The sequence below is a fragment of the Notothenia coriiceps genome, unplaced genomic scaffold (assembly GCF_000735185.1).
Source record: "Notothenia coriiceps isolate Sejong01 unplaced genomic scaffold, NC01 NC01_scaffold00023586, whole genome shotgun sequence".
NCBI classification, from domain to species: domain Eukaryota; kingdom Metazoa; phylum Chordata; class Actinopteri; order Perciformes; family Nototheniidae; genus Notothenia; species Notothenia coriiceps.
The window spans coordinates 16,086-35,646 of record NW_011356287.1 but is presented as its reverse complement, the minus strand read 5'-3'; the positions used below and the strand labels follow the sequence as shown (position 1 = coordinate 35,646).

The following is a 19,561-nucleotide window of genomic DNA, read 5'->3' as shown; positions in this document are numbered from 1 at the left end:
ATGACAGGAGGCACAGCAGCACTGTCTGATGGACAGATGTGTGATTTAACTTTTGTTTGACAGCATGCCATACATTCACAGTAAATATTTATTCAGTATCATAGCTGTCTAACAGAAGTTAAATCCATTTCTCACTTATTCTGACAATGTACTTAATAAAATAACCCAATAAAAAGAGTTGTTAAATAATAGTGAAGTCACGTTGTAATAACAATAACTCATCTCTCTCGGTTTTTTTAGTGTTCTTTTTGTGCTTTGCCAAACGCCACTGTGTCAAGTGACCTATTTGGTTTGCCGTACGGAGTTGTCCAATACGGCGGACCATCTCGCACATGCGCACTGCAGATAGGGCAGGGATGCAGATCGGGTAGTGACAATATTAAGTGTAAAGTCGAGTCTAAAAATGTAAAGTCGAGTCTAAAAATGTAAAGTATGTAATAAAATATTAGGCCTACTAGGTAGAAAAATGTAAAAAAGTCAAAGAATAGTTTGTTGAAAAATATAAAAAAGTCATCGTAGGCCTATAGCTTGTTGAAAACAATACAAAAGGCATAATATAGTATAGTCCATTTGTCACATAATAGAATGTGACAAATGTCATGAAGAAAGTCATAGTATAGTTCTGTGAAAAATATGTTCTAAAACTCATATAATTTTTTTTAAAAGTCCATACCGTAAAAAAATAGCAAATATATTTTAAGTATAGGGTAGCATCTCGAAAAAAATATAAAAACAAGTCATAGTATTATGTTGAAAATATCGGGTTTTTAAAAAAAAATCTCAATAAAAAGTATATATTCATAGTATAGTAGTATGTTGCAAACTTCATGAAAAAAGTCACGATATAGAAAAAAGGTATAGACACCAACCAGGTATAGAGATCTTTTGTTTTGACTGGTGATCATTCACCCCGGCTTTGTGGCCCACTTACAAAAAATGGTTTTAGCATTATAACATCCAAAGACTAAAACTGAAACAACATAGGTAAAACAGGCACTGCCTAAATCTTTATCAACACGGAAACCAATTGACAAAAGGATCACGTTTTAAAACTGTTTATTCTGCACATATTCTCTCTGCGTACAAATGCTAAGGCAATAGTATTTTGTAACAAAAATAATCTTCAGAAACACAGACTTGAAGGACACATCACCATATAAGTGCACACACTATATGGAAAAAGCGATTACATTTAAGGGGGGCGACACGACGAAAACAACCACGAAAACATACAAATTCATACTGGACGATTACAGTCAGTAACAACCGCTGGATGGACATAAGAGCAAAAGTGCTGAGGTTAAAATGGTTCTAATCATTTAATAAATGTGTTGAACTTTGCATTAACAATGCAAAATGGGTTCACAACCTGAAGCTGCAAAGTCTAAACCAGGGGTTCCCAAACTTTTCAGCCCACGACCCCCAAAATAACAGTGCCAGAGATTGGCGACCCCTGTCAAATTGGAAGTTGCACCAAATTATTTGATGTAATTCAGATGCAATTAGCCTACATAAAAGGCCTCAAATTGGAAGTACTGCCTGGGCTGTCTTTCTCACTCAATTCTGCAATAGGTAGATCTTGCCTTTCACCAAGGCCGGGGATCTTGGGCTTAAAAAGGTTGGTGACCACTGCTTTAAATCTTCTGTTTATCACTGCTTGTTCTTTATTTAAATTAAATTAAGAGCTATATATTGAAATTAAAAACTGTAAGTAACTGAGATTGGTTTCCTTCTATTCAAGCACATTTCATTTTAAATCTTATTTATGCCAATGTCTTATGATATTGGCTTGTTTTTGAATGCTTTGTTTTATGAACGGCACAAAAACCATTAATGTGAGCCTGGAAGTGTGTTGTTCAATATGTTCCAATGAGTGAAATACACAGTAACCTGCCGAAACACACGTGGACGCACTAAACAACTTTATAAATTCGCAAACATTTCTGTACAGTACACAAAATATATTTTAAGGGAAAATACTGTGTATCCAATTTAATACTGCAAATTGTTCACTGAAACATTTAGGGATAGTTTTATTGAATATGTATATCACAGTTAAGCCAAGCGTTGATTTTTAGGGATAGATGCTTCTAAGCACAATTGATTAAAGGAGTGTTGATGTCAGGGTTTCTAATGAATATACAGCACATCTGAAAACATCCCTTGAAAATTACATTTAATAAATTCAGAGAAATAAATACAATTTGACAAAAGCATTCAAACACATGACATGCTGGAGTGGACATTGGTTCCTTGGCTGTCTTCATAATATCTCATTGTTTGTTTCCCCTCCATCTCTACTTGTTTCCACACAAAACCATGAATGTTAAGCGTGTTCATACATGGGTTAAGAAGGAATTTTGTAAACATATATCTAACACTGAGCAATGTTAGATCATTGAAGAGCTCAATCCATAGAAAAAGGCAATTTCCGTACTTTATGCTAATTTGTGCACTAATTGTAGCTATATTTAGGTAGCCGAATAGTCATAGTAGTGGGTAGTGCTCACCCAAGACCAACTCGTGTCAGAAGTTCAACAACAATTTCTCTGCCTCAAATAAGACTCCTCTTTAAATGAAATATGGAGTATACCTTTCAAATGGGTAAAGATGATAATATTGTTTATTCTAACAATAGGGTAACACTGTTTCAGGATATAAATGACTGAGAAGAAACACAAAACAGATCATGGAGTCATTTCTAGTATCTTGTAAAGCCCATCTTGAGCTTAAGCGGAGTATAGCATTTGCTGTTTTGGTTCCTGTTTGCAAGAGTGTATTACAACCACAGAATGTTTCTTTATAATTTACTGTAATATACTTAATTTAGAGTTATTTCAGTTATTTTTGTTGTAAAACTGAGTATTGATAATTCAAATATTTTCTGAGGTTTCAACAATTAAAGCGGATTTCCACACTGCCTTTTCCTACCACCAGGTGGCCCTTCATGTGCTGGTTACATGGGATACAGAGGTGATACATAATTAGGATTCTAAGTTAAACTGTCAATTTCTGTTTAATTGTGTTCTTTCAAATGTCACTTTCCACTATACCTTTTTCACAGGTCTAATCAGAATGACTTAGTGCACATGCAGTGACATGGTAGCACTACTTACTACAATCTGTTTTAATAAACAGATTTTTGCACTAAGATAATCATGATCCTCTCATAAGAACTGCGATGAAGAGTGAAGTGGAAAACGAAGATGAGGGTTTGGTCTATTTCTCGTCAGTCTTGGGGCTGTAGCTGACACCAGGCCATTCGTAAGTGTCTGGCAGGAAGGAGTCGTAGTCGGTGTCCCACACAGTAGCCCGTACAAAGCTCTCCTTGTCCACAGGCTCAGGGTAGCTAAACGCCATGCCTTTAGCATAGACAAACTCCACCACCTACAGAAAGAGAGAAGGTTTAGCATGGATGCTGGAAAACCTGACACAAAAAGAAAACAGACATCGAAAGATAAACTGACCACACGTTTTTGGACAACTTCGACCAAATTTGACTGGGAGGAAATACGTATCATGGCATCAAAATTCAAAGCGAAATAGCTTAATCTTACACATTATTACATTGTCAAGGTGAGGTGCAACACATCCATGGATTTTAGAAATCAAATAATGATAAAAGAGTCTCCATTTAGGCAAGAAGACTTTGGATTAAAAGGTTTATCAAGAGGTGAAACATTCAGATGAATGTTCAGGAGACTTGCCTTGACAGCCATCTGGAGAGAGACCTCTCTGATGTTGGAGAGCGGAGGATAGAGTCTGCCTTCTGCCAGCTCTTCATCGGTCAGCTGCTCTGCAAGGGTCTGGAAGGAGTTGAAAAACACTTTTAGGCTGAATATGAAAAACAAGACATAAAAAACACTAATAATATTTGCTAACAGGATATTTTTGAAGTATGAAGTCATATAATAAATATGTGCTGACAACATTTGAATACAAATATATCAGAACAATTATAAAGGTTAATTCAGGTTACAGAAGTACTACTCATATTACAAACTTGCAAATAATAGTGTCTTATTCATGCAAATGATTTCAATATTGAATAATAAGTTCTAAGACAGTGTGGTTTCCATAAATATTGCATTTATCAATCTAAACAAGTCAAATGCAGCCAAGTGAAAAAGGGAGGAACACAGAAGGACAGAGGGCAAAGCCGGATCAGCCTTTTAAAAGTTAGATGTTAGTCTAGGAAAAGAGGGAACAGGAGACGTGAAAGGGTTGAAGACGGTCTCTATAAGATCATACAGCGGATACATACATGACAGAGTCAGCAAGAAAGAGCAGGGTGGGGGGTAAAAAACTTTAGGAAGTTTGAAAAATAGAAAGGAGAAATACATAGCATTGACTTCAGACCTTGGCAGCCTCTAGGAACACGGTGTCACTGATGTGTCTCACTCCACTCAGGATCACAGCCAAGGCCACACCTGCAATCCACATTCAAAAGGTTTTCAAACAGAATACAATTACTCTTTGTAATGTAATGATGTTGTCCATAGTGCAAAGATGGTGAAAATACTAGGCTTTGTCCACTTCTCACACTGTATCTGAAAGTCACTCTCATGTACATGGAATCACTCAGATAAAAAAGCATTTATTCACCTGGAAAGATGTAAGCGTTGTTCCCTTGTCCAGGAGTTATGACGCGCCCATCGCTCAGAGTCACTGGATCGAAAGGACTGCCACTAGCAAAAAGACATCTGCCCTGTGGGACCAAAAAACAAATTGGTATAGTGGGAAAAAGAACAATAACAACATGACTGATTTGACAACCCGGGGACACTTCATTTCTGACTTTCAGTCAAATGAAACAAAGGAGAGGAAAGAGCTGTGTACATCAGTTAGTGTGTAGGCGTCCTCTGCTGTGCACTCTGCTTTAGTGGTGGGGTTACTCAGGGCAAAGATGATTGGTCGGTCGTTCATAGTTCCCATGGCTTTGAGGACATCGTGAGTGAACAGACGGCCAGCTCCGGAAACACCTGGAAGGAATGGCAACATTATTTAAATATTAAATTTTTTTATTAAAATGTTATTAAACACAGTCATTAAAGAACCAAGTTAACAGGAAATACAAAACAAACTGGTATAAAATACAAGACAATGGTAAGAAACTAATTATGTGATTTAAGAAAAGTCAGCGTAAAACAGAAATGTTGTCGGACCTGATCTAAAGGCCTAAAAGTGGAAGAAGGAAGGAGAAATGTTTTTTTTATTCTATCATTTCCGCACAAGCTGAGGACGCATTTACATTGACAGAATGGTTTAATGATTGGATGAATAATAAAAAGCCTAAATATAGAATATAGTTATTCAAATGACCCGATTAAATCTTGTGTTTTCATAAAACAGCATAATAAATAAGAGCATGTGAGATATTTTATTCTGGCTCAAACCTAAAAATCCATATTCCAAACAAGATTTTACAGTTACACAAATAAGAAGATGGGAAGTTCCTCACCAATAATAGCTGTGGGTTTGATGGTGTTGACGGCATCAAGGAAGCTCTGCACGGACCCTGGACTGTCATGGACAAACACCTCCTGGTTAGAGTCCGTCCCCTCCTGTCGGCCCTGATTGCAACAATACATTAAAACAAAAGTAAACTCTTTGTTCACTAATTAAACAGTATACTAACAGTGAGCCAGACAGAAAGCCACACAGACAGGTAATGCATGTTCTGGTTGTTGATTTCTGCATCGCACAAACTAACCTTTATAAGTAAGCCGTGTTTATCGAACAACCAGATCTTATTTCTGGCCTCAGCTTGGGACATTCCCTTCTCCATCATCGCCATGACGATCAGATTGGCAATACCAAGTGCAGCCTAGGAAGGAAATTACCAAAGTGAAATACCAAAAGTAAAGACAGTGTTTACAACATTAAACCATCACTTCTATTTGTTGACATATTCTTTCTTTATTGTTGTAAAAGAAGTTACACAACAATGACCAATGGTGTTGTAGATGAAGAAAACTATCTCTGAGCTCAGTCAATTCAGTCATGTTTCTTCCCAAGAAGATTCAGAGAGGTCCCCATTCTCTTTCAAAAATACAAGTCCTACCACCAATACAGTATCTACATTTCACTAAACTGTAGACATCAGATAGTAGATTTTTACAATTAAACAGAAGGACATTTATTCCCAACCCACTCTGTCATTATAGCCTTTCTAGCCAACATTACATCAATTCAAATGTTTCCTTGTACACTTTCAGAGAATCCTTTATAAAAAGGCAGAAAAGCAGATCTCCACACCTGCTTTTTATGTACCGTAATTTTCGGACTATAAGCCGCGCCGTTTTCCCTATTTTTCTACGCTGCGGCTTATATAACGGTGCGGCTAATCTATGGATTTTTACAGCTAACGGCCACCACCTTTAACTCTATGGAATCTATGGCCGGTCCGCGGACCCCCACCTTTAAGCGGCGGGTTCCAGCAGGAAATGCTGGAGGCCGGAAAAGAGTGAGACAGGCAGCGCGCAAAAGTAAAAGTGGAACCGAGAGTGGTATGCCGCTGCTGCGGCTTATATTCAGGTGCGCCTTATAGTCCGAAAACTACGGTAATACAAATTGGTTGCTGGCTCTGGGATGATGGGGGCATGATGATGGCAGTGTGCTTAACCTTGCACAAAGCCAGGTGTTTGATGAAGTCTGCTTTGCGCATCAGCGTTGACTGGCAGTAGAAGCAGTGGAAATGACATTGTGGTCGGCAATTTAATGCACATCTGTGAATGGTATACCCTTAAACATAAGAACATAGAATTGTAGTATTATTATTTTGTGATCATATTATTTTAAAGTGTAAATTATGAATACCAAACATCTGAATCAAGTAACTGGTCACCACAAACAAATCATAGAAGGACTTGTTTTGATGACGTATTGCTCAAATGGAACTGATCATAACATTCAGGCTGCTTTTAATGCAGACACATTGCAACCCCATTTGCATTTCACAAGAGAACGTTTTCAAACGTTACCTTCATGGAGAACTACACGGTTGAAGTGGCTCTCTAAATGGGCTTGGACCTTGCTCAATTTGGCTGGGTGGAACATATTTGTGATTACGAGTGTGGAATAAACATGTCATCTTAGAGCAATGCATGTGTTCAAGCATATTATCAATTTGATCCAGAAACTGACCCTGAAGCAGCGGAGGTTTTGGTGGAGGTGCAAACATCTCGGTGGCAGCAGGACGTTTCTGAATGGTTAGTTGACAAGCTGTTGTCCCTATTTATTTTACTCTGTTTGTTACGATGCTTGCTACTTATTCCGTTCATATTTTGGCTAATTAGCAAGAATGCAATGTGTACAGTTTGTAACTTAGAGTTTGACCCAGCAATAAGTCTCTGAAAGGGGGGGGAAAGTTGTGTGGATAGAGGCAGAGCGCAGCGGCAGGCAGGCAGAAGAGCAGGCTGCGATACACCCCCCCCCCACCACCACAGAGCGCACCCAGAGGACAGGCTGCGTCACCTCACTTTGTAACCCAGGAAAGGAGCAGGAATCCTGGGTACGTGAGTGTTAAAAGTGCATTAAACTGTTTTAATCCGACAGCCGCTGATGTGCACGGAAGTCTGTCCGTTTCATTAACATTTGAATAGCCAAACGGACGGAAATCCATCCTACAGTATATGCGAATGAGAGGTTTGACAATGCACGTGACCGTGGCTCATTCCCCTGATAGGTGGAGAGTTGACCAATAAGCGGAGCACCTCTTTGTGACGTAGAAAAGTGTTGAAATCTGGATCCGTTTTTTCAGATCCGTTGCAGCCCCTTTTTTAGAGATTTGGCTAAGGAGGAAAATAGAGAGGGTTGTGTTTTCTGACACTTGGTGAGTTCCCTGGAACACCGGAGACACATATTCATGTATAAAAGACGTACAAAAGGTACATTTTGCATGATAGGTCCCCTTTAAGCAGTGTACACCAATATTTGTAAAAAAAAAAGTGCAGATCTTTCAAAAATCTATTTTGTAATGCAGAATTAAAACAACAAGTAACAGAACCTATCAAACCTACCTCCAATATTTCCTTGAAATGTAATTGTCAACCTTGGCAATATTTTCTTTTAGTATTACCAGCTTTGGTCAGTAGGGGGTATCGTTGCACGTACAAATTGGTTTGATATATGGGACTTTCACATTAGAAATTGGAGAGGAAAAAGAGAAAAATTAGAAATTGACTAATAAATATTAATAAATATTATCATACCTCTCCAGCTCCCAAGAAAAGCACCCGATGTTCAGTGATGGGTTTGCCAATGGCTCTCTGAGCTGCCAACAGACCAGCAAGGGCTACAGCTGCAGTGCCTGAAAACATGCAAAGAATCCAACAGCAAACAATAACATATCTGCTTTAAAGACAAACAATTAACCACTTTTTGTTTTCAGGTAGGAGTTCTCACAACAACTGAAATGTTGATTGAGTAGCTCAACGTTATGGCATTATAATGAAGTAGAACTCCTAAGTGCAGTATCTAGGGCCGAACCTTGGATGTCGTCATTGAAGGTGCAGTACTTCTCCCTGTACTTCCGGAGGAAGCGGAATGCATTGTGGTTCCCAAAGTCCTCAAACTGGATGAGTGTGCCCTGCCCGTATTTGTCCACCACAGCTTCCATGAACTCATCAATCAGATCATCGTAGACCTGAGAATTATCTCGCTCCTGGTACAGGCCCATGTACAGCGGGTCTTTGAGGAGAGTCTGATTGAAGGGAAAGAAGAAGCATATGAAGCATAATGAATGTCCACACATACAATATACAGAAAACATACACATATCTGTCCTACCTTATTGTTGGTGCCAACGTCTATGACCACAGGCAGGCATTTCTCAGGTCTAATGCCGGCGCAGGCTGTGTACAGGCAGAGTTTTCCAACTGGGATGCCCATTCCATAAACACCCAGGTCCCCTAGTCCTAAAATACGCTCTCCATCAGTAACCACTACCGCCTAGATCAAGAGACAGGTGGAAAAGAAGTACATTAGTCAGCAAAATCCCAGATATCACACAGATGTAAACAACAGGAAACTGGACCTTGGCCAGGTGAATGTAGATATGATGAGTTCATTAAGAAGACTTCCCTAAATTAATGTGATGTCTATAACTCTGATTTATATCAACTTAAAGTTGTGTAGCCACAATTCATTATTATTATTTTTTTTAATCCTTTGTCTGCATGCTTTTGAGGGATGAAGGTTCCTAGTAGACTCATTTAAACAGTATTATAGACATCAGCTTCAGTTAGACGTGGTGTTACTGTGGTGATGTTCTCAGCTACTCACTGATACATCAGTCTCTGGCCAATTGTCTAGGATGGAACGAATGTGTCCTTTGTCCCGAATGGAGATAAACAAACCTCTGGTGAGAGAAAAAAGCCAATGAGTAATGTCAAGATTCTATTTACTAAAAAATAAAAAACAAACAACAATACTATCCTCAAAATGATTTCAGTCAGGGTGTTGACACAAACACAACCACCATCATTTAAAAAAGTCAACAGCTCATGTAACACACTGTTATATAAAGATGTTTATACATTATATAAAGCCACCAGATGAAAACCTACATAAAAAGGCTTAGACTGTCAGAACAAAAATCCTTGTAGTTTTGTTGTCGTTTTCTCTTTCAGTAGTCGGTTATTGAAAGCTTCACTGCATGCTTACTTGGGTCTTCTGAAGATGTGTCCATAATGTGTGCAGGCCAGGCCTACAGTGGGAGTGTAAACTATTGGCATCAGTTCCTCGATGTCTTCCATCAGCACCCTGTAGAAAAGCCTCACATTCCTTTCCTGGATGCCCATCAAGTAGATGTACCTTTGTGGAAAAGGAGAAACAATGTAAAGAGAAAGAAAAGTTCAACTGTATGGAAGGAGATGTTTCAGACAAACATCATTAATAACCAACAGAATACTGTGGGTATGTGCTCCAGTACTTTAAGATATGATATGTCCTTACTTCTGCAGGGGATCAGTCATGTTCTTGAGATTATTCTGAAAGCGCATGGCCTGAATGTCCTGAGTCTCCACTTTGGGAGGCAGCAGGCCATGTATCCCCAAAATCTGTCGCTCCTGGAGAGTGAAGGCCATGCCCTGCGGAAACACACAGAAAACAACTGGAAATGAGTAGGGAGACAAAGAGCATGTGAATAAAACAACCACTCATGACAAGTTACCTTTAAAGGGCAGGATTGTTCATAAACTGTGGTTGTGAAAATTGTAAAAGATAGATGTTTTGTTTTCTCTGAGCTTCTAAACTCTTCTTGTGCAGAAGCATGTTTGCGCTCCTAGTATTTCTAATTCAGTTTACTTCACATAGTTGCTTGAATTTAAATGATAGTATTTGGTACTATGCATATTCACTTACAGGATATGACTAATAACAGATATGACTGAAATGCACTCTGGTTCCGCCTTTGAAAGTGGTCTCTTTAAGAAGCATTGCTGCAGGAAATGGTCAGGAGAGGGTATTACCCATGAGCCCTCAGAGGGGGGTGACCACTTGACCATTTGACCTTTTACAGTAAAGTGAAACGTGGAGGCCAGATGAAAGCATTTTGCAGTAGGGCAAAGGAGGCTAAAGGGGTAAGAGAGGGGAGTAGCCTTAAAGAAGCCAATAAGGAGGACCCTGGGCAGAAACACCCCAAGTGCTGTATAGAGGAGATAATGTGGAGGAGGGGTACAACGTGTTTCATGATCCTGCAATAAGCCTGTATGTAGGTTTACGAACCCAACTCTGAATGATATATGTGCATAACATTTGGAGGCCCTCACATCTGTGGCTGGGGCTGATTATTCTGTGATGAATGCAGGGGGCTCCCCTGGCAAAGTGCTGAGTCATGCTGATGGAGGATTTCACTTCCCTCAGCTCCAGTAGTCAGTTCCTCCCAACAGAATCCAGCAAGCTGCAAACCTCTGATATCTCCTATTTCCATTTTACATAGAAATGTTCCCTCAGATTCGTTTTTTCCAAATTGCGGTTTAACATTTATTTTGAATATGTCGAGTGATTTAAACACGTTAAAAAAAGAGGAAGCCTAACCTGATTTGCTCAAAATGCGTATTTGTACTGTTTTGATATGCGTTTCTCATTTTATCTATACACTGGACATGACATTGGTTTCAATAATCATTTTATATATGCAAGTAAAACACTTTTGATTTGTTAATAACATTTAAGAAATGTGGGATCACTGAGATCATATATATATATATATATATATATCATCTTAGAGACTAGATTGTACCATCTGGTGTAAGTTTGCTGACAGTGTAATGTAATGAACAATGCATGTCTGCAACACTGTGACCTTTGCTGTTGAGGTATGATGAGTCATGGCAGTCACAGTAATTCAGTCTGCTGATGCCAGTCACTTCTAATCTGGCAACACTTCCTATGAGAAACCAGCCGTTGCCGTTTTTGTCTTGTTTCATGCGATTTTCAGTGTTTTTAAATATAAGACACAATAAACTCAGTGACTTTTCATACTATTAAAAAATCCAAAATCTGCTCAAATACGGTAGATAAAAGGAACACAATGAGGAAGGCCAGAAGTGCATTGTGAAATAAAGGTGCTGTGAGTACAGTATTTGTAGGACTATCAGCCAGTTAACCTCTGACCAGTATTTTTATATTTAGCACAACATGTGTAGTGTAGGCCGTAACTTCAAGCAGCTACAGCCTCATATTTCAAATGTCATTTGTAGCTTGCAGTAACCTGACGAGACACCCAGTCAAACAATTCACATCCTCTATCAACAATATGAGAGACCGTTTTCAATTCAAGTCCCCACCTTGCAAAAGGAATGCAAAAGTGACACCCTGTTAGGTGTGGTTACGTGTTTGTATAGCACAAACACATGGCCGTTTGCAACTCTTTACACAAGGATTAGTGAATCATTTCAAAAAGCAGGGAGAAGTCAAATAAAGACAAAAGGAAAAATAGACATACATAATCAAACTATTTAAAACACACTACTTTTAAAAAGCATTTGCAGTTCAGAAAATAAGACCCCAAACTTAATAATAAGCAATTGCACAAAAAAAGTTTTCAAGCTTGATTCAAAAGACATTTCTGACCATCGAGCAGTGATACTGGTTCAGTCAGAAATCCAGCTCAAAAGTGATATGAATGCGTTTCTGACGTTAAACAAGCTACACTCGACCTGACGTGACAAAATGCCAAAATTGCAGTGTCAGATTATCTCAGCAATTCTAGTTTAGTAAAGGTTTCTGAGAGACACCGTTCTCATAAACCTAATAAGATTTTAGGTTTATGAAAATGGTGATTAGTTTGGAAGGTATCTAGAAATATATATTTTCAGTATAAAGTACAGTGGCTTTGAAAAGTTTAATATTCAAATATCAATTACTGTAGTTTTGCAGTGAGCCATCTGTCTAGAGTCTGTCAAGCCAGGCAAAGTCAAACAGCAGCCAACCAGCTGCTGAAAAAGCATTGGCCCTGATGGGCAAGTTGTTCTAGTTATAAGCAGAACCAACCACTGGCTCAGGGATAAGATGAACTGATGCAGTGCTTGACAGGACTTTATAATGCCATGTTGTCCGCGTGTTAAACAATTCATGTGGTGGTTGCATAATACTCACTTTTTAAAGCAGCTTTGTTTATGATCATGGTTTGCACTACATTTGTTGGTATTTCTGTATTTCATTAGCAAAGAATATTCTGAAACTCCACCAGGGCAGCTAATGACATGTTAATAATGCTGTTTAACCACCATGTGTTTTTTGACACATTGTTAGTGATCCACTCACTTTGTTGGTGCGTGGGTTGAGCATGAGGGGCTTGCCCTTATCTTTGGTGTGTGCCCATCTGCAAACAGAGACACAGGGCCTCAGGGACCAGGTTGTCTTCAACCTGGACAACATGGTGGACTGTCACTGGTCTGGAAGGTCCACTGGGGGAAAGCTGGAGAAAAAAATGAAAGAGAAACAAAGTTAACAAAATAACCTAAAGTTGTGTTATCTTTCGACATCGGAGCAAAACAATGGATATGTATGTTGGCCATAATAGGTAGCTGTTCTGGGATGCTGAATAATACTAAGAAGTCTCCTATTTATGTTTGTTCAGTTGTAGATTATTCTTATTTCAAAAAATCCAATCATCAATTATTAAGCTTGCAGTCTGAGTGCATGTGAATATTTTCTCTAGTGTCATTGGGTTGTTAAAAATTATTGCTTTGACTACTCTTCCTTCTGCCAATCAGGACAGGAAGTGCAATCCTGCCACAACCTTTGAACACATGACATCATTAGACTTCATGCTACCATGACAGTAAGTTATCCCACTGACGCACAATAAATCCCAGAAGCCTTTGAACGAACACTCGATGATTAGAAATGCAGACAGCAACATCATTAATCTGGGTGTAGAGAGAAGTGATTTAGTGCGTCCTCTGACAAACAAAGCTTTGAAAGATTGTAATAATCCTTTTCGCACAGAGCTCCACATGAAGAGAGAAAACAAGTTACAGTAAATCAAGATGACATGAGTCGACAGATAGGCTGATATAAGTATCACAAGAAAACCACTAACAAATCACACAGAAAATATGTGCCATTTTCAGAGCATTTTCAGAATAAGTCATGTCTTTTATTTTGGGAGAGAAGAAGATAAAACAAGCTCAAAAAGCTTTCCTACCAAACAACCTTTACTCAAGGGCCCCTACCCTACTGTCAGCTGCTGTTGGTGGCCTGGAATAGTCTTTGTGAGAGTTATGTCATGCATGTGACCTGTGATTCGCACATTTCGCAGTGATGCTGTCTTGTGCTGCGTTGTTGTGGGTGCAGAAAAAGGCCAGATGAAGGTTCTCAGAAAAACCTCTCTAAATTACAATTCAGAGTGGATTCCCCCTCGTGATAAATATCGTGCCAAAGGGTTATATCCTGACTGAACCTAGCAAGTAAATGTTGCTTTTCCACCAAACATGCAGAGTCAATGGCCTAAAGAAGTACTACGCAATCTTGTGCCTTAAATGTGAATGTAAAATGGGCATATTGTTTAAGCGTCCTGATATTACAGAAATGGAGCCAGAATAATATCTTAATCCAACCTTCTGAATTCTGCTCTGGCTCTGGTGTATTTTATTTTCAATCCCAAAATACTTTTGGCCTTCCTAAGGTCAAGACATGACCCAGAGGAAATGCAACTGGACCTGTAAGCAAGTTATGTGGACAACAAAGACACAAGCATTTTTACAGCACGCACAGTTTCTATTTTAGTTCCCTGAAGTCTAGTGCTGAGACCAGAATGCTGAAAGAGGTATTCCTTTAAAATACAAGATGGATGTTACAATCAGCCGTTAGAAAAACAATATCAAATTAAATATAATTGTAACCTGTAGGCCGATTAAACAGGGCAAAGGAGTTGAGAGCTGGCTCCTTTGAATGACTTCACGGCCTGGACCACATGCAGCTGAGCTCAGGTGGCAGAAGTCACAAATATGAGCCAGTTATTGTAACAGCCATCTGTGCTGTCAACATTTGCATACCCCTGCTCCATTCATCACTACACTACACTTACTTTCAACTGTCCACCCATGTTATTATAGTAATAATCACCCTCATAAGAAAATATGAATGGAGATAAACAAATAGATCTCAAAATGCATTCAAACAAGATACCACTCACATGCTCCATCAAGTAGTGCTTGCAACAATTATATAAAAGTCCCTGCTTAGTGCATTCAATCACGATATGCTATTATACTTTTGATAAGCAACCTTTTCAGTTTATAAATGATGTTTATAGTAAAATGCATAAACATCATTTATAATGTTTATGGCAACCATGGATCTAATTTCCGATCAGCCTATATTTCTTGTTAAAGAACAGATTCAGAGTTAACACTGTGGTCTGATTCTGTTCCCCTCGCTTTGACCAACATGACTCATTTAACATATCACAGGCATTGCCAGCTTGCAAAGACTTGACTTATAACTATATGCAGAACACATCAACTAGCAAGCATCAAAGTCAGAGCCAAAGTGTCAGACTGTATAAGCAGCACCCACAATAATTGGACATTTTAGTGCTCTGATGATTTGATATTCAAATTGAAGCAGCCTTGATGCAGCCTCTATGAATTACAGTCTTTGTGTTGTACAAAATAATATTTTATGGTTGTTCACATTTATTTTAGCTTTCTGCCTGTTCATAGAACGCCTGAACACTTGGTGAAGGGACTTGATCAGCATATCAGCTCCAAAGGAATCAAACATGCTCAGATTGTCTGTAAATGTGTTTTCTACTTTGTGTCTGACAAGTACCAGACATAAACTGTCATGAGCTTTGTATTAATGTGAGTGCAACTACTGTACATGACCTACTTCGACACCTGACTAGATAAACTAGTGTTTGGTTAAAAATGTTTAACCCAATGCTACACAAATCGCATTACAGCTAGTGATTATTATTTCTAGAAAATATGTGTACAAACAATGTGAATTGACTCAGTAGGCACAATGTAATCAAACCCACACACATGCTTTCAAGTCTTGACCTTCTATGGTTTCAGAGGGGGATTTTACAAGGACCAGAGTACACTTGTATGAAAGCAAAAGCAACATTAATATGGCTGCCTAAGAAATTCTTAGTCGACTATGTGTAATAATCAACTAGCTGATTTATTGAACGTTTTCTCCAAAAATAATCAAGCGTGTTTTTATTATTCCCTCCAACTTCAGATCTTGTTTCTCCTTTTGTGAAAGTGTCGGGCCATGATGAACATGCTGCTGTGCTAATGTTGTACATGTGTTTTTAACCACAGCAACATGTGTCGCAACATCGATCGGGTATCCTTGTTCTTAATGTGCCTAATGTAAAAACTGATACAATAAAATAGATATGTATCCCTCACTGTCCCTACTTCCCTATTCTGTCTGAGGTGGAAATGGAGATAATGAATATATCTGCTTAGTGTGAGCATATTACTAAGTTTACATAGAAAAGTCTAATGGAAATGTTATACAAATTGAATCTCACTACAGTGGTAAGCTAACCTGGTATTTAGCCTAGCAATTTCAGCCAGATACAAACATGAAGCTAACAACTGCTACAAGCTAAAGCTAGCCAATAACTACTAGTGACCACAACAACCTGTGTCGTTATTTGAAAAAACCCGTTACAGCGAGCTGGTAAAGGAAAGCAAAGTCTACCGACCGAATTTGAGTAAATGTTGGAACATTTGTAATCGCACGCCAACACGAAACAGATATCCTGATGATACACATGCTGTCATTCATTCAGACCCCCTGCTCACTAATTATTGGCTCAACGCGAAGTTCTTTGATGACGCACAAAGACTTTCCATTTCAAAGAGAGAAACTTACCTGCTCTTGTGTATTATAATATTGCGGCTTATCTCCGTTGAAAAGGTTACTGTTTAAACAGCATATTTCTCCTGGAGGTCGCTGTGTAAATGCGGTTGTTTGACTGCTTGGTGTGTCCTTTAACGGCAGCCGCAGATGAAGCAGAGTGAGGAGACGGAGGAACCTTGACGCTCGTCCAATCACGTGCCAGGGTTTCCTCCTTGGTTACCGTAAAGACTCGGGCATGGGGCATGCGCAAGATTTTGAAGGCCATCCGTCGTAGTTACTGTAGAAGAAGGACCTCATTCAAGTGTTTATGTTTTTTGTTGAATAAGTAATAATAATAATATTTTCTGTGGATTATTAAATATCCGTATTTTTTGTTATGTTTTTTTAATCATGGGCCTGAGAGAAACAATAATTCATCAGATGAACACATGTATCATTAAGATTATATTAAGTTTTTTCAGCGTCAAGTGATTTGTTTGTGCTAAATACGCACAATAAAAGACAGGTTATGAGCAATGATCATAAAATTAGGGCATTAAAGGTAGGCTATGCTTTAAAATGGGTTCCTAACCTCAGGTTTAACAATGCATATGGCCTGTTACCACTTGGCTACATTACATTGTTGGGGTGGATTACCAACCTGGTATTGGGCAATAGGCCAGTAGCGTGGCGTGGGGAAAAAATTATGGGAAGCCAATAATACGTCCTTTCTTTTGGGGGGGGGGGTGGGGTGTGGTGGTCAATGTAATAACGTAACGGTTGAGTGATTACAGCGCCCGGTATCATTTTACACACATTTGTATCATACAGATGCAGGACTTACACACGCCTGTTATCTGACCGACAGGTCCGCACGCACTCTCCAGCCGAAACTCTAATAAGCATTCATTCACAAACTAAATCAGGAGACCCGCTTTACGTCCGGTTCGCTCCTTTGTCCCTCGCTGTACACAGCTCCAGTTTGGGCATTGGCCTGTCATCAGATTGTATTTGTTGTTGCTGCTGCAGCGGAAGTTTAGTCCAATTATTTTTGATTAAATACTCCAAATCTCCACCCTCCATAATTGCACTTGCTTCAGTTGCTTGCTACTTTCTAACGGCGGTGAGAGTGGTGCAGTGACGCTATCTATCTTCTATCGATTAGATTTATGATTCGAAAATTATAAAAGTAGGGTAGACATGTGGATATTATCCGACTGAACAAAACGTGCATTTACCTAACAGGTTCGTTTTCCACTGACCTTTTTTCGAGCTATTTTCCAAAATCCTATGGAGAAATCCCATTGCTATTTTGTCGAGGGAAACCGAGCGCAGCTTACTTCCGCTTTTTGGGACGCGTCACTGCACCACTAAATTGATGCGATTTGATTGGATTGTGAGGCAAGGGAAGCCAGCCGCCTCCAGCTTCCCTTTGGCATGGCCCTGACCAATCACAGGTTGGCAGGGGCATGACGTGGACCTCATCTGATTGGTCAATCCCTCCATTTTTTTTCACCAAGGGAAGCAAATTTCGGCTGGCCTCCTCTCGCAACAGAGAGTGCAATCTACTGTTTCACCATAACATCTAGAGGGGCGCTGTTTCACTCTTTGTAAAATACTCANAGCCAATGAGAGGAGGAGCCAGGAATCCGATATAGAGACAGAGTACTGGTTATGGCTAGAAAGGATCTGTCTTGTGTAAAACTCTCGCGATAGTTTGCAAGTCACGTGGCTGAATGTTTACGTTTGACAGGCAGCCTTTCAGTTACGATCGTTAACATCAGTGGGCCACAGTATGATGATGAGAAGCTAAATTATCTATTAATTATGTCAATTACAGGGAGTGTGATTGTTGAAATAGGGTGTTAGCGGTCTTGCTGGTGTTCAAAGAAGAATGACAACACTGTAGATCACCAACACTATGGTTTATTTTTTATTCACAGGCAAGTCAACGTTGTCGCAGTAAAAGTCCCAAGATAGCTCCTGGTGCAATAAAATGTTCCCGTGCAGTGTTTTACTATTATGTCTGATGTTTCTCTATTAATATTGCTGCTGCATTAATGTCTATGTTGCATGATGTTACTGCTGTAGATGTGTTTCCGAGCCGCTCCGATTACAACGAGAGTTACAACGAGAACGTGACGTCATATTTACACTAGACGGATCCTTTCTAGCCATAACCCTCCTCTCGCAACAGAGAGTGCAATCTACTGTTTCACCATAACATCTAGAGGGGCGCTGTTTCACTCTTTGTAAAATACTCAATGAGAATGGGGGAGAGACGGGCCGGCAGCAACACACAACAAAGAATTTCCGAAACTAAACGAAGTGTTTTTATTTATTTCTTAAAATTATAACTACAATCCGAAAAAACAGGGGAAGCCTGGCTTCCCTTGGCCTCCAGGAGAAAACGCCACTGGCAATAGCCCAAGGCTCCCAGACCCCCCGGGTCACCAAATGCCATACATTATATATTTTTCAGTTGGCTTAGTTGTAATTTGATTAATTGTTCTTTTTTGCAGGAATATGCCATCACTTGCTCCAACTGTGTCATAGAGAAGATCTTTATCAAAATCATCATGGCTAATCTTCTAGTATAGTTTTGTGCCTGACACAAATTACATGTACATCAATGCAATCATTTTAGGGATGGAGGCTGTCAATCAAATTCATATACAAAATGCCCTTAAATAACTAATCCCATCAATATTAGTTATTTGAATTGGCAATAAGCGACAACATAAAAAAAAGTAAGGTCAAATAACAGTTTAAATATTGTTTTATTAATTATTCACCAAAAAGAGAAACTGCAAAAAGAGAGTTATTTTCTATTAATATTGAGCATTAAAAAACCTCACAGCTTTTCTCAAATGAAAAGCAGAAGCTTCTTTGAAGCGTGTGTACAAAAGAAATAAAAGCGCACAGAAATCTTTAAAAATAATGACACATTAAAACAGCTTAACTATTTGAACAGTTGTGAAAGCCATGCAGAAGGGAGAACATAAGTTACATTCAGCAAGCTGGAAGCATCAAGGTGTACTGAGGCACATTTTGTACATTTCTTCCACACACTTGAAATAACTAATTACAGTATGTGTTTGTTTTTCGTCAATGATGTTATTGCTGGCTTAGTTTACTTGCAAGGGCAATGATCTCCTAAATACAAAATGTTATTTTAACAACTGTAAAGGTTAAAAACTAAACTCATTTAATTAGTTTGACTGCAGCAGAATTTGTATCTATTTTT

General features: G+C 39.0%; 1 protein-coding gene across 1 annotated transcript; it reads right to left on the bottom strand.

Annotated features, from left to right (window-relative positions):
* Positions 1-1,039: 1,039 nt before the first annotated feature.
* On the bottom strand, positions 1,040-16,502 carry me2 (malic enzyme 2, NAD(+)-dependent, mitochondrial). Its single transcript, XM_010781784.1, has 15 exons — positions 16,348-16,502; positions 12,772-12,925; positions 9,958-10,091; positions 9,667-9,816; positions 9,286-9,361; positions 8,791-8,952; positions 8,491-8,704; positions 8,214-8,311; positions 5,714-5,827; positions 5,462-5,573; positions 4,840-4,982; positions 4,606-4,708; positions 4,360-4,430; positions 3,708-3,806; positions 1,040-3,387 (listed from the first exon to the last, which is right to left on the bottom strand). Exons 2-15 carry the CDS (start codon positions 12,883-12,885, stop codon positions 3,220-3,222), a joined length of 1,758 nt encoding a protein of 585 aa, XP_010780086.1. The 5' UTR covers positions 12,886-12,925; positions 16,348-16,502; the 3' UTR covers positions 1,040-3,219.
* Positions 16,503-19,561: the final 3,059 nt, after the last annotated feature.

Coding starts and splice junctions, on each gene's coding strand:
- me2 (XM_010781784.1), bottom strand. CDS start 12,885: ATGTTGTCCAGGTTGAAGACAACCTGGTCCCTGAGGCCCTGTGTCTCT. Junction 5,828..8,213: donor TTTTCTTGGGAGCTGGAGAG/GTATGATAATAT, acceptor TTTCCTTCCTAG/GCTGCACTTGGTATTGCCAA. Junction 4,709..4,839: donor ACGCCTACACACTAACTGAT/GTACACAGCTCT, acceptor TTGGTCCCACAG/GGCAGATGTCTTTTTGCTAG.